Source organism: Mastomys coucha, unplaced genomic scaffold (genome assembly GCF_008632895.1).
Source record: "Mastomys coucha isolate ucsf_1 unplaced genomic scaffold, UCSF_Mcou_1 pScaffold21, whole genome shotgun sequence".
NCBI lineage: Eukaryota > Metazoa > Chordata > Mammalia > Rodentia > Muridae > Mastomys > Mastomys coucha.
Window position 1 is genome coordinate 22,373,898 of NW_022196904.1, and position 14,743 is coordinate 22,388,640.

Here is a 14,743-nt window from a genome sequence, read left to right on the forward strand (position 1 = left end):
GAGAAGAGAGAGGGAAAGGGGGAGAGAAGATCCCCCTGACTCTTGAGTTCTCTCCATCTCCAGGGGCCCTTCCCCCACCAGAGCAGCTTAGGGGTACCATCATTCTCCAGATGTCTGGCCCTTAACTCTGCAACTCCATTGGCCTAGTATAGCACAGGTGGCTGGTTGCTTTGGACATGGTTCCCTGCCTTTCCCAAGAGGCTAGAACTTCAGCTTTGTGTGTAAGCAAATAAGAGCAAAACGCTACACAAAAAATGGTGGCTGATGAGAAGGTTTAAAATTCCCTCCTTCTTCCTCTAGACAGAAGAATGTTTCTAGAATCCAGAATGTCAAGAAAAGGGGTCAATGGTCAAGTAAGACAGACCCTAAAACAAACCAGCCAGTTGCTATGTCCTTGGAGGACTTGACAGTGCCCAAGACCCAACCCTAACCCTAACCCTGGAGGTTTAGCCACCAAGCCAGCGACCAGGTGAAAGCTAACTTGAGCAGCTCCCAACTTGTGCAGCTGGTCAAGTGTTCAGCTGTGAAGGACAGCAATGGGCAGCTTTGGGGATGGAGATCAGAGATACCAACCTTTCTCAGTTTGTCATACTCAATCAACTCAGGTCTGTGTCGGTGGATGAGCGCGTTGAAGGCCAGACCATCCTTCCAGCTGTAAGAGAACACAAAGGTTAGGAAGTGGGTCCCTGTAGTGACAATTTGAGAATTCTGGAATTTTGTTTTCTTAAAAGAACAGAAATATTTTAAGAATGTGCTTTTGTTTTAATCCCAAGTGTAGGGATATGGGGCTGCACAGCAGCTGATTTGCCTCATGCTCTAGCAGAAGCATTTTTTTGTTAGTTGCAGGTAATTTCTGTGATTGTATGACATTTATAATTTTAGTAAGTTTTCAGAGGGTATATAAATGCTAGAGCCCCAAGAGGCAAGGTGGGTGTTTTCAATGGTCTTTTAGGGTAGCTGGTTGTAGTTTTTCAGTAGCTGTGGTCAAAGAAGAAACAAAAAGAAAGGAATTAGGCTCAGGGATAGAGCTCCTTCCCCCCCTTGTTTCTCTCCTGTCTAGTGAGGGAAAAGAAACTGGGGGATAAAGGGTGGGGAAAAGAAAAACCCAGAAAGTAGCAGAGACCAGCTACAGATCCTTGCTGCTCTGTTCTTGGAGCCCCGAAAGCCCAAGGGCCTACAGCAACAATTAATTCCCATATACAGCAGGCTCAGTGTGTGGTAGGCACTGCAGGGACATGATATTGCAGTAGCTTTGAACACAACCTCAGAACCAGACACTTTGGGATAAAGCATTGATTTGCAGGCTGGAGACATGGCTCAGTGGTTAAGAGCACTGACTGCTCTTCCAGAGGTCCTGAGCTCAATTCCCAGGAACCACATGGTGGCTCACGATTATCTGTAATGGGATCTGATGCCCTCTTCTGGTGTGTCTGTAGACAGCTATGGTGTACTTATACATATAATTAATAAATAAATAAATAAATAAATAAATAAATAAATAAATAAATCTTTTTTAAAAGGGGGGGTGAGATAGGCTGCACCAAGAGATAGCCCCCTAGGGGAGGTGGGTGGGATTATGAATCCTGGCTGACCCAATCATGGTGGCACAGGCCAAGGGCTAAGTGCCTGGCTGTTGAGTGGCCAGAAGGTCCCTGGAGCAAAATGATTTCTACAAAGCCAGTCTCTTTCCTGAGATCCTGTAAGGATTGGTACCTTCTAGGGTAGAACAGTTACTCATTTCCCACCACCTCACTATTTGGAATCAACAGCCAAACTAGTGGACTTAGAGAGTAGGTGCTCCCTGCCACAGAGCCTTTAGCAAATACACTGAGCAGAGTCACCAAGCGGAACCATGTGCTGTTAAGGACAGAACACAAACAGCATGGAGTGACACAGCAGCGCGCCCTGTGGATCCTGTTCCAGACATCAAATGGTAAAGTTGTGTGTTGAATGAGTCTAAGTTCAGGGGTTCCCCCCTCCAAGGCAGACAGTAGCCTCCTGTTGCCCTGGCCTCACACAGCACAGACCCCCCCCCCATCTCTCTCAGTTTACAGCAACAACATCTATCCTTTGCCTCTGTCACCCAGGGACAGTAGACTCGTGGCTGGGCTGAGTTTTGCTCGTCTTAGCAGTTGGAAAGCACATTCCTTTAAGTTAAAACACAATAGCAATCTACAATAGCTGGCCTCTCTTGAAATGTAAAGATGAAGAGGAAACCTGACTGTGGCTTGAGACGTGCAAGAAAGCCTTTAGCTGTTTTAAGCAGCTTTAGTCTCCTCTCAGAACAGATAGGGGACTTTCTAATGGGTACACGGGCAACAACAGCAGGTCAAGGACTTACTGAGGTTTGCTATATATCATAGACCAGGATGAAAACTTGGTAAGGAAAGCCAGTATGAGGAAGCACCTGGATCCCAGAATCAGCAAGTTGCTGCTGGGTGCCTACCTGATATGGAAGTTCTGGACATTGACGTTTTTATATGGGGCTGTCTTTCTCTGGCACCAGAGGAGGAGTCCTTCCTTAGCAGAGGTCTCTGCAAAGCACATGAAAGGTGAGCTCAAAACTAAATCCCAGAACACGGCCCAAGCTAAGAAGGACTTTCAGTCTCGGGCCTGGAGATAAACAAATCCCAGGGAAAAGACAGCAGATATCATAACAGCAGCAGTACTAGCTGATCCCATTTGGGATGACCTTTGTCCATCCATCCACCCACCATTACACGAAGCCCAACTCCAAGAAGTCTTGTCACTGGGACTACTCCAGAAAATGGTAAGGGCAGAATCTGAACCTAGTCCCCATCCCTGACTAGCCTGCCATTAGCCTCTAGGCCATACGGTGAGTAGCCCTGGAGACTAGCCTCAGGCTGTTTCCAACAAGTACCATCTTCTCCTCTGGGTAACTTGGCTGTCCTCACATTGGAAGTCCTATGAAGACAGGAATACATCTATCTTGGTCACCATGGTGACCCAACACCCAGGAGTCCCTCCAGATACTGGCCTCATGGCTTTTCTCATGTTGTGGTGCACACACACAGTGACTAGGTAGAAAGGGCCCCCACTCCACCCCGCACACACAGGTATGTGGAGCTGAAAGAAAAAAAGCCAGGCCCAACTCCATCCTGAGTTTGGTCTGTAGCTCAGGTCACCAGGACGTACAATGGTGGCCAGTCATTCTGGTCTACTTCAAGGGGAGAGCATGGGGTTGGTTTATGAAAGAGGCCACAGGGCACTGTTGTTCTGGGGTAACCTGGAGCCAGCAAGGGCTGTGGAAAAGATGGGCTTGGTCCAAGCAAGCATGGGGGAGAATGGAGACAAAACCAGAGCTCATTCTTAATTCATCCCATCCTAGGAGAGTGAAGAGGTACTCTCTGCCATGTCTTACCTTCCACAGAGATGTCTTGGATGGCAAATCTGAGGATGATGGTCCAGATCATTCCCAGGGTCATCTTTGCATTGCCATCCACAATCTCTGCACACAGGACAAAGGGAAGGAGAAGGCTGTTAGTGAGAGCCAAGCTCTTTGCCTCACCCTAACGCGGAGCCTACCTTACTTACACTGAGCATGCTCTAGTCTAGATAGTACTATTCTAAAAGCCTGCTGGCACTCACTGTTCTAAGCCTCTGAACACATGCTTTCTCCACAGGCCAGCTAACTAGTGATCCAGCTCAAAGAACCACTCCTCTGAAGACTGTCCCAGGCCTACAGTCCTCACTTCAAACTTGTCATCCACTACTTCTGTGGTAAAATGCCATCTTTATGTGAGCAGCCTGCACTCAGGGTTAAGGAGGTCTTTTGTCAGTCCACTGGCTATACTATCACCTACTAAGGACTAGCTACTTCCTTTCCAGTCACCTTGCCACCACCCATACAATCTTCTGCACAATTAGACAATGCTGCCTCCTAGTGACCCTGCAATATAGTGTGATTTATCTTCTGCACCTATTCTTTAAAGGGACCCCAGTTTCTAACTTAGCTGGGCGTGGTAGGGATGCAGAGACAGGTGGATCTCTATGAGTTTGAGGCCAGCCTGGTCTGCAAAGTGAGCCTAGGACAGACAGAGCTCTGTTACAGAGAAACCATGTCTCAAAAAACAAAGTAAGCTTAGCTATTAGAACTGCTTAAGCAGCCGGGCGGTGGTGGCGCACACCTTTAATCCCAGCACTTGGGAGGCAGAGGTGGGCGGATTTCTGAGTTCAAGGCCAGCCTGGTCTACAGAGTGAGTTCTAGGCCACCAAGGCTACAGAGAAACCTGTCTCGAAAGAAACTAAAAAGAACTGCTTAAGCCTATAACCTTCAGTGTTGGTTGTCTCTTGGACAGAATAGGTTATAAAAAAAAAGCCCTCTGAGGCAGAGAAAAAAGGAATGGGGCTAGCAGAGTGAAAAGACAGTTAGTTGGTGGAGAACATGTTAGGAGACTGAGCTGAGTAGAGAGGCTAGAAAAGTTAGAGTTTGGAGCTGCTAGTACTGGGAAAATGGGGAGAACAGACTGTTGAAGCACACTGTTGGGAAACTGAGAGAGGAATGGCTGGGAGAAACATCTGAAGAGGCTGATTTGGAAATTGGGAAGAGGGCTGGCAGGGAGTTACTGTTCCAAAACAGCTAGCCATTTCACACTGCAGCCTGCTGCTAGACACAGAAGATGCCCCTATTTAAAGCTCCTGCAATAGACAGTATCAGGCAAGCACTCTGCCACCTGAGCTCTAGGGGAGGCAGAGGAATGGAATGTCTGCCTCATCTTCCCAGGATTCGTAGTTACAGATTCGTTATCAAGCAGGGCTACCAGCCTGCTACAACATGGCACCAAGCTAGCTCTCTCCCACCAAAAAAACTAAGCTTCAAGAAAGCTAGGCTTCCTCGGTCAGGGGACATGACCAATCTCACAGCTGCCACAGGTGTAGGCTGGTCAAAGTTCCGGGAAGAGGACTCTCATTACACATCCACCAGCTGCCTATGGGACTTGCAGCTGTGCTTCAAATTGCCACACCTTCTCATAACCCTGAGGAAGAGGCCATGTTCCTCAATTGCCAGACCATGAGGGGCCAGACAGGGCCAGCCAACATTCTTCGTGAAGCTGCCCTTTACCTTTGTCTAGGCATGTGACAGTCATAGATTGGGACAGGATCACTTGGGAGTATGCAGAGGAAACACTTGCAGACCGAGCTGTCCTCCAAATGAAGTGGAGACTGGAACATAAGCTGGGTCCCTCCTCTTACCCCTCTATATTTACAGATGAGCCTCTGAGCAAAACAAACGCAGCTGTGAGAGCCCAGGGCTGGAGTGGATCCCGGAGAAAAGATCCATGCAAGGACATAAAATCTCTGGGCCTGACTGAATTTTGGGTTTTGGTTTTTAAACAAACACCAGCTACCTCTACTGTGGCATGCAAGGCTTGGCACCCTGCCACTGAGGTCCCAGGCTAGGGCAGGGCCTTGGAACTCAGAGGCGCGCATTCTGGCCTATTATCCTGCCAAATTCTCAGTCCTGTCATTAACGCAAATTAGTTTTCTTTGTTTTTCTAAAAGCTGGGACAACATGGATGTCAGGGCAAGAAACTCTGCTTTGACTAATGAGCAGAGAGGCTGTTGGCAGCCTCTGGGCTCCATGAGCCTCTCCTCATCCAAAGGCGCCTGGGAACTCAACCCCAGGGAGCTGGCTGAAGTTGGTGGCACAGATCTGGGAATCCATTCAAGACAGAAGGATCCTGGGTGTCCAGAGCCATGCACTCAGCCTCTGCAGCTGAAGCAAAGCCTAGGGGCTGACCTTTGACCTTACACTTCCAGTTCCAATGCCCTGCTCAGGCTACTAGCTCCCCTTTTCTCCTTGTATTTCCTTCTATCCATATGGACCATGCAGAGGTGTTCTTGACATAAATCAGGTCATGTGTACAGGGGCCAATTCAGAGTTCCTCCTTACCCCTGGTACACACTAGCTTTGCTTAAGGGTCTAGAAGCCATGGATTCTCTGTGCTATCAAGTGTAGGCACCACTACCAGCAATGCTTCCTGTATTCATTCAGCACACTGAAGTCCTACCTAGGAGTCTAGCAGCCAGGACTCCTGCTTACCTTCTGCCCCGATGGATACTAGCTTGACTCCCTTGCTGGCGATGAAGTCCAGGGCTTTGTTTACATTGTTGATCTTGTGCACTCGCATCTTCCCCCGCTCTGGCTTAGGCAATCGCTCTCCTGAGAAGACAGGGGTGAGGGAGATCTTCATAGCCACTCAGACCACTCCTAGCCCTACCACACAGGCTGAAACTGTCAAGCTTCCCAGTGGCAAGGGGGCAGCGTCAGTGCCTACTAGGACAGGGTGCAGTATGGGTTGCACAGTGCTACCTGAGCCTTACCTGAAATGACCTCCAGCAGAAGCATAAGTTTGAGCCCATCCCTGAAGTCCTCATCAATGTTCTCAATCTGAGTGCCAGCCTTCCGCAGATGGGAGTTGCACCAGGCTGTGAAGGTCTAGGGAAGAACAGGGAAGGGATGGAGGTAAGCCAGCAGCAGGGCTTTGCACAAAGCAGTTCTGACTCTATATACATCATGCCTTAAGACAGGTTCTATGTAGCCCAGGCTAGACTCGAGGATGGCCTTGAACTCCTAGTCTTTCTGTATCCACATCCCAAATGCTGAGATTACATAAGTATGGGACCACATTCATCTACATACTATTTTTTTCTGATCTTAAAAGTGATCCAGGCAGGCTGTTAAGGAGGCATTCCCAGGCAGACACTGGTCCAAGAGGTCATAGGCTTTCTTTACCTAATATCCTGCTGAGGAAGGACCTTAGCTGTGACCTTCCTATTACTGGACACATATGACCTGGGACAATAAAACTACTGGGTGAGCAAGGTATTCTACAAACCAAGTGTCACTGGAGCTGAGGTAGCCCAGCAGCTAAGCCCTCTTCTGTAAGGTAGAACTCTGAGCCGATTCTGACCCATACTTTGCAGGCTCACAGGTCAAACTCCCTACATGGTCCATTCTTCCAAATGTTGGAAACTGGATGTGCCTTAAGGGTGCTGAAAGGTAAGTGGAAGGCAGCCATGCCTGGGAAGTTTCTGAAGACTGGGTAGATGGTAAAAGCACGTGCTCTGGAAGAGAGCTACAAAGCAAGAAGCTGCAGCCCCAGACCCCTCATACTGCACATGGTGGCAGAACACCCAAGTGCAGGGCCACTCAGTACCTGCAAGCTGGAGCCTGTTATCTGTGCCACAGAAGTGGCTCAGATCAGTTAATACCAACAAGCCCGGGCATCTTCTGGGGAAACTGGCCCTTTCCCTCCCACGGCAGGATCTGGGAAAACCCAAGCCTTTGCTCTCTTAGGAGCCCCCAGAACAGAAATGGGCAACCCGCCAAGAACATGCAAGAGCACATTCCATGCCTGGGGTGTAGGCAAAGGCCACACGGGGTGCCAAGGGCTTCCATGGAGCCTCTGGCCAAGCATCATGTGTTTTGACAACTGCCGGCAGGCCTGCTCATTCAGAGAATCAGCACAAGGCGCCTTCCAGACAAAGACATTGCCTAGGAATACACCAACCTACAGCAGAGGACTCAGCAAATGAGGGCAGCTGGAGTAGCCAGACCCAACTGCTCACCCATGCTGCTATGCAAAGTTTCTTGCCTGGGAGACAGAGACCCCTCCTTGTTGGATATTGCTGTTTCTCACCCAACCATGCCTCTGCCTACTTTGTGGCTAACCTGAGCTAACATACGAAAAATGTGTCTTATAACAACAACTAAAGCTAAATACAGTGTAGCTCCTTCTAAAGTCTGCCCCACCACTCTCCATGGTCTGGATCTGACCCAGGGCTACTCAGACAGCTACTGATCTCTGACAGTTATCTCTTCTGCCATTCACAGCTGTGTGCTCCTCCAGGGGAGAGACCCCAGAGCAGGTTCTCATTTACCTGTTTGCCAATCCCCCCCGCCCCCCTCCAGTCCCATTTCCCCTTCTTGCACCTGACAGGTCTGAATTCAGACAAACCAAGTCTAGCCTTGGCTATAATGCTGAGACGAATTTCCTAACCTTTCCTAACATCCATTTTTTCCTTTGGTAATACGGGCAGTGAAGATGCCACTGGGGCTGTGAACATTATGATCTCAGGAATCTTGTCAACTGCTTCTGCAAGCGGTTGGTGCTCTACGCTCTGCCCGCCCTGGACTGCAGGTGCAGAAGGTGCTGACATCCTGCAGCAGTCTCCACCCATGTCTCTCTATTTTTTTTCTTTTCTTCTGGGGGGAGGGGGTGAGGGGAGTAAGAGAGGCTAGCCTCCCTCCAACTATGTAGCTGAGGCTGGCTTTGAACTTTTAATTTTGAAACCTAGAAGAGGGAATCGAATTCTCTGGAACTAAAATTATACACAGCTGTGAACTGCCATGTGGGTGCTGGGGATTGAACACAGGCCTTCTGGGAGAACAATCAGTGCTCTTTACCACTAAGCCATCTCGGAGGCATTGGCTTGATTGAACTCTCAATCTTTCTGTCTCCACCTCCCAAGCATTAGGATGACAAATGTGAACTATCATGCCTTTTTTATTGTCTTACAAATTCTAGCAGACACACAGCTGACTCTCTTGCCATGCGTGATCCTTCTTGTTGTCCAAAATACAGTGGGGAGGTGTAGCACTCAGAGACAAGATGGGGCCTGGTTCAGTGGTGGTGTGTCTACCTACTCCACAGCAGTACTAATCTCAAGAGCAAAGCTCAAGAGGAATTTGGCCCAGAGAGCAGTAGGAGACAAGGCTGAGCATGCCACCTCTGCTCTTCATGTGTGTGAAAGACGTTGATGGACCACAAGGTGACCAAGTCACCTCTGACAGCCTGTAGGAAGGCAGTTCCTGCAGGGTGAGCTTTCTGGTCCTCTGATGTCACTCAGAGCCCAGGGCATGTGTCTGAAGGGTATCTTTGCCTACATGGGTTCCTCTAGCACACTGCGGGAAGGGAACAGATGAGGGTCTCTATATCAGCTTCTTGGGTAATTTATTCTGTTTCCAACTGACTTTACCCATTGAGTTTGTCTCTTGTGGAGAAAGGCAGTTAAGCATCTGTCACAGGCCAGGCAGACAGTGCCAGATGAATCATACACACTAACGGGTTCCTTCCCACCAATCCTCAGGAAGGTTTGGATGCCCTCTCTGTGCACAGGCCTTTGGCCCACTTGTGCAGTTTAGAGGGGAAATGAGACTGTAAGAGTGTCTGTGCAGATGTCCTCTCCCCACACAGGGAAATGATGACTAGACCCTACTGCTCAGGGGCAGCCAGCTGTCCTCACAGGGGCTGCCTGCCATACGACTTGCCCTTGAAACACACCTTCCATCTCTACTTACATCCTCTGGGCAGTAAATGAGGTAGTCTTGCCTCTGCCATAACCTTGGGCAGAAAGCTGAATGGTGATGAGGATTAAACAAGGTGATACAAGCACTCTACCCTGGGCCTGGCACATGAGGCTCAGGCCCTGTTTTGATGACTGGTGGCCGTGCCATGCACATCTGCCTTTCTCACTGTAAATACAGAGCAGGTGCCAAGAAGACACAGAGCAAGAGGACAGAGGCGCTCCTTCTTGACCCTGAAGTTCCAGGGAACTGAATAGCTGTCTGCTGATGTGTGGCTGTCCTGTCCTGAGATGAGGGCACTCAGGAAGCTGTGTGGGAACAAGTGGCTGTAGTCGGCACTGCTCCATGCAGCAGGACTAGCGAGGGGGCTCTAGGGTAGGAAAGGACATTAAAAATTCACAGCCTTTTATACTTGGTTACAAAAATAACACTCTGCTCAGATTCTTCCTCTCCCTCCCCAGTACATATTAGCACTGTGAGGTGGATGACAGAGGGTGGTTTCTATAGCTAGAGGCCTCACTTCCTGTGCCCACCCCAACTTCCTCCTCTGTGCGCAATTCCCAGGCCTGCTTACAACAATCCAGTTGCCTGGAGTCAGCCATCTGCTGTGTCTCCAGGCCAGCCAGGCCTGTGGAGTACCTAGTAGGAATCAATCCTGACAGAAAGGATGGACATGGAAGTTTTAATCCCAGCACTCAGGAGGCAGAGACGGATGGATCTCCGTAAGTTCAATGTCAACCTGGTCTTCATAAGACAACCAGGGCTATGTTTCAAAACAACCAAACCAAACAACAACAACAACAACAACAACAACAACAAAACGTCAACACCACTGGATAGAAACTGAGTTGGCATACCCCTCACCCTGAGCAGGGCCAGTACATGACCAATGCAGCCACATTTCACATTAAGCACACCTTAACAGTGGGGAACAACCACCACAGCAGATTCGTCACAACCCACTCACTCCCAGCCACACAGTTGCATGTCTATTCTCACTCACACTATTTAGTAAAGCAGCACAATTAATGCTCCTATTTGACAGAAGAGGAAATGGAGAGCTTATGGCTGGGGCAGCTGCCCACATCTATTGACCTTAGCTTATAGGTACTGAGCTTCAGAGGCTCGCTCCTCACAGAGAGAGAAGGGGGGGGGGGGAACCAAAGATCACATGGACTACTGGAGTGTGTGTAAAGAGCAGGAGGCCAGTGCGTCAGGACCAGGAACAAAACAAAGATGAGGACAGAGAAGGCACGTCAGGGATGCCTGGTGTGACTTAGAAATGCAGGCCCACGGTCTCAGTGTCACTGGGGAGAACCAGAGTGTCAAGATGGGCTGTATAGCACTGAACTGGTTTTGGAGAGTCGGTGGACTTCAAGAAGGTGCTGTTCCTGCTGAAGCAGGCAAAGCCCTTTTGGGGCAGCCATGCTGCTGTCAGCCAGAGGCATGAGTGAAAAGGCAGATGGAGGAGAAGGGAAGCTTTGTGCCCAGCACTGCTTTAGGTGAGACCAGGGTGAGCTGGGTAAATAAAGTGAGCAGCCTCCTTAGGGACTTTCTGCATTGTCATGCTTCAGGGTTGGGGGAGGGGAAGAACACTTGGCATCACTGGCATAAAGTCCTTCCTGTGTCCCAGGGTCCCCTCCCAGCCATCAGGATGTGGGGTGGCTGGTAAGTGAATGATGGATATTGTTTGTGAGGTGACTTAAGCGGCCAGGAATGTGGCAGCAGTGGGCTTTAATGAGCCTTTCATTGATGGTGAAGCCCTCCCCCAACCCAGAGAGGTGAACTCTCTCTGGATTGTCCCTGAGCAAGAAAGCAAACACTCCCAAAGCCAGTGGCCAAGTGCCACAGCAGGCTGGGATGGCAAATACAAGGATGGCCCTTGACAGTATGCAGTTGGCCCAGCTGGAATTGTCCCTTCCATTTTCTTTCTCATTTCCCAACACAAAAGTCGTTCTTTGCACTCAGCACAGAACAAGCCCTGTAATGTCTGTCTGGACTTAGAGACAGGCTGTGATGTGCCCCAAGGCTAAGGTGCACATGCTGGCCCTGATGTGAAGGGACAAAGAATTTTGCCTACCCAACACACTACACATGTGGGTTCCATCAACCTCTCACTTAACACGATTTTAGAATAAATTGTTCAATACGTCAAGATTCACCCCCCCAACCCCCTTCCGAACTGCCACCCACTCAACAAGCCAATCCACTGCCTGACCCATAAAGACTGGAGTGCACTTTCCCTTGGCCTAGGGTGAACTGAAGTTGACCACAGCAACCTCCCCCAGGGAACATAGAGCCCAGGGGCCCCAGGGTTTCAAACCTCATCCCCGAAATACCGTGTTGGGTATGTTGGGTCTGCAGTTCTGCTGAGGCAGCGGTTGCTTTGAGGAAGAGGGCACCATTCCACCTCCTGAACTCCCACCTTGTCTGCCGTGGCCTCTGACAGTACCCATGCCTCCTGCTTCCATGCGTCCTCAGACAGGACATCCAGGGCTTGGCCATGGAGAGGTGCAGTTATTTATTTCTAGGATAAATAGCCACCTTTGTTATCGCCTATCTGCCAGGCTCAGGCCAAGCTAGACCCAGTGAGACAGCTTTTCACTTCCTGAAAGCAGAGACTGCTCCTGGGCCCCGGGCCTTGTCACTACCTATAAAGGTACTTTCAGGGACTAGCCTTCTGGAATCTAGGTTACCAGCTGCCCAGGCAAAGAGGTGATCACCTTGCTAGTTTCTCGGGCCTCTGAAACGGGCTGTAAGTTTGTACCTGTTAGTGATACAAAGATCCATTACCTGCACCAGATCCCTGAGGGGATGGGAACACAGGGGCCACAGCAACACAAAACAAATAGCCTTTGCAGCACAAGGAACCAGGGCTACCACTGCTGAAATGCCAGGACACTGAGCCCAGCCTAGACCAAGGGCAGAACAGGCTGCAGTATGACTGCCCCATGACAACATGGCCTAACTTGAAAGCAATTACAGTGAAATGTGGCAGCGTCTCCTGTTTTGGTCTGAAGTTGCCTTATTCGGTATTTTCTCAGCCTACATGAAAAAGCTGACTTCCCTTTGGAGGAGAGGTAGAAATACTGCAGAGTGTAGTCGTGAGCATTCCAAAGGTCCTGCGTGTCTATCCAGGAACCAACTCCCCTAGCCCCCTCCCAGGAGCCCGAGTTCCAGCGAGGGCCAATCTCTTTCAAGGGTGTCAGAGAACATGCACGCCCCTATGGACTTTGGAGTGGAGTCTTTCCTCATGAGACATGCTGGCCTAAGGCTTTCTTCTGGTTTGTCACAGAGCCGTCTGAGTGTCATCACCCAGAACTCCCTTCAAATGTCACCATTTCAGGAGGCTTTCCCTGAGGACAACCTCCATGAAGCTATCACTTTACTCTGCTTTATCTACAACACCTATTATCGGAAATTGCATTATCTGTTCACAAGCAGTCTCCTTAGCAACTGTAACAAGAATCTAATCAGTCTGTCTGAGGACCCTTCTGGGGGGAATGGAGTCTTACAACGATGCTCTGTTGAGTCCTAGGATTAGGGCTTTTTCATATTCAGCCATTTAGCACCTAATGGTTTCTTTTGTTTATTAGTTCGATAAAGGTTCTCACATAGCCCAGGCTTGCCTCAAATACACAATCCTCCTGTCTCACTCAGTCTTCCAAGTGCTAGGACCACAGGCATGCACATCAGGCTGGACTTCACAGTTTCTGTTCCTATCCTATACTGAAACTCATTACGTGGGGATAAAATTGTGAATATATATATATACTCTGTAAGCAAGCCAAGGAAGACAATGCTGGTCTGTCAGTCCAATGGAGGAGAGGCCAGCCTGAACTACAGAGTAAGACTGTCTTGAAAAAAAAAAAAAAAAAAAAAAAAAAAAAAAAACGCAAAAAACAAACAACAACAACACTCAGCAGCCTCCCAGCCTGGTAGAGTCAGAGATCAACAGAGGTACTATTCACTACTGCAACAGCAAGGCTTCAGAGCATGCCACTCCTCAGCACCAGGGCCACAAGTGAAGCCAGGACCTTCCTGGACTTGCTAAGTTGCTGGCTGTACTATCAAACAAATAAAGGAAAGTAGTACAGTGGTACTTGGGAGGTAGAGGAAGGAGGATCACAAGCTCAAGGTCACCCTTGGCTGTACAGTAAGCTCTAAGGCCAACATGGGCTACATGAGACACCCTCAGACAGACAAAAATGAAAAAAGAAAAAGTAAATAAGTTAGTAAATAAAAAAGAATTATCTGCTTCTTATTTCCAAGGACTGGGGCTGTAGCTCTGTAGTGGGATGGGGGGGGGGGGGAGCCCACAATGGCACCTATTATGCCAGCACTTGGGATGCTGAAGCAGAAGGATCCAAGTTCTGGGCCAGAGTGAAACATTAGAAAGCCCCTTTAAGCCAGGCGGTGATGGCACACGCCTTTAATCCCAGCGCTTGGGAGGCAGAAGTGGGTGAATTTCTGAGTTCAAGGCCAGCCTGGTCTACAGAGAGTTCCAGGACAGCCAGGGCTACACAGAGAAACCCTGTTTCAAAAAAAAAAAAAAAAAAAAAAAAGGAAAGGAAGGAAAGGAAGGAAAGTCCCTTTAAATCCAGTACTTTTCAGGGTGTCTGTGTGAGAAGCACACGGGGGCTCTCTTCTCTTTCTCGTCAATTCAGGCTGTGGATATGCTATCATTTGGTTTTCTAGAGGAGTTTTCTAGATCATAGGTATAGTTGGATTCTTCTTTCTCCCTAACCCCTTTTTCTTTTTAGATAGGGCCTCCCCATGTAGATCTGACCAGCTTGGAACTCATGGAGATACAGCTTGCTTTTGAGTACTGGCCTTTAAGGTACATGCTACCATACCTGGCCTTCTGTACCCTTCTTAAAATACATGGTTTTCAGAGTCACTATTGCTTTTGTGGGATGTAATTCACATAATTAAAGATTAATCCTTTAAAATTTGAAGTCAGGCTAGGTGTGGTAAAGCATGCCTTTAATCCCGCACTCAGGAGACAAAGGCAGGTAGAACTATGAGTCTGAGGCCAGCCTGGTCTACTGACAGCTAGGGCTGTTACCACAGAGAAACACTGTCTTGAAAGAGAAATATATATATATATATATATATATATATATATATATATAAATTAGGGCTGAAGAGGTGGTACATCAGCCATTAGGAAAACGTCCTGTTCCTAGAGAGGACTAAGGTGTGGTTCCCAGCATCCAGTCAGATAGCTCATGATCACCTGGAACTCCAGCTCCACAGGGATGCCACAATTCTGGACTTTGCTAGCACCTACCCACACAAAGGTATGTAAATGAAAATAATAAAAATTGGGCGGTGGTGGCGTACGCCTTTAATCCCAGCACTTGAGAGGCAGAAGCAGGCGGATTTCTGAGTTCGAGGCCAGCCTGGTCT

The 14,743-nt window shown here is 48.9% G+C and overlaps 1 protein-coding gene and 1 long non-coding RNA gene across 6 annotated transcripts in view; one reads left to right on the forward strand and one right to left on the reverse strand.

Moving 5' to 3' along the window:
* Actn4 (actinin alpha 4) overlaps positions 1 to 14,743 on the reverse strand; it is a 69,295-nt gene that overhangs the window by 19,508 nt on the left and 35,044 nt on the right. For all 5 annotated transcript variants that reach the window (XM_031385950.1, XM_031385954.1, XM_031385953.1 and 2 more), the window contains exons 2-6: positions 6,346 to 6,460; positions 6,065 to 6,184; positions 3,383 to 3,469; positions 2,447 to 2,534; positions 574 to 652 (exon numbers count right to left, since the gene is read on the reverse strand). In XM_031385950.1, the coding sequence (XP_031241810.1) occupies positions 574 to 652; positions 2,447 to 2,534; positions 3,383 to 3,469; positions 6,065 to 6,184; positions 6,346 to 6,460 (489 nt within the window). The remainder of the gene's footprint in view (positions 1 to 573; positions 653 to 2,446; positions 2,535 to 3,382; positions 3,470 to 6,064; positions 6,185 to 6,345; positions 6,461 to 14,743) is intronic.
* Positions 1 to 14,743, forward strand: part of LOC116101934 — a 38,589-nt gene that overhangs the window by 17,602 nt on the left and 6,244 nt on the right. The gene's annotated exons all lie outside the window — the stretch shown is intronic.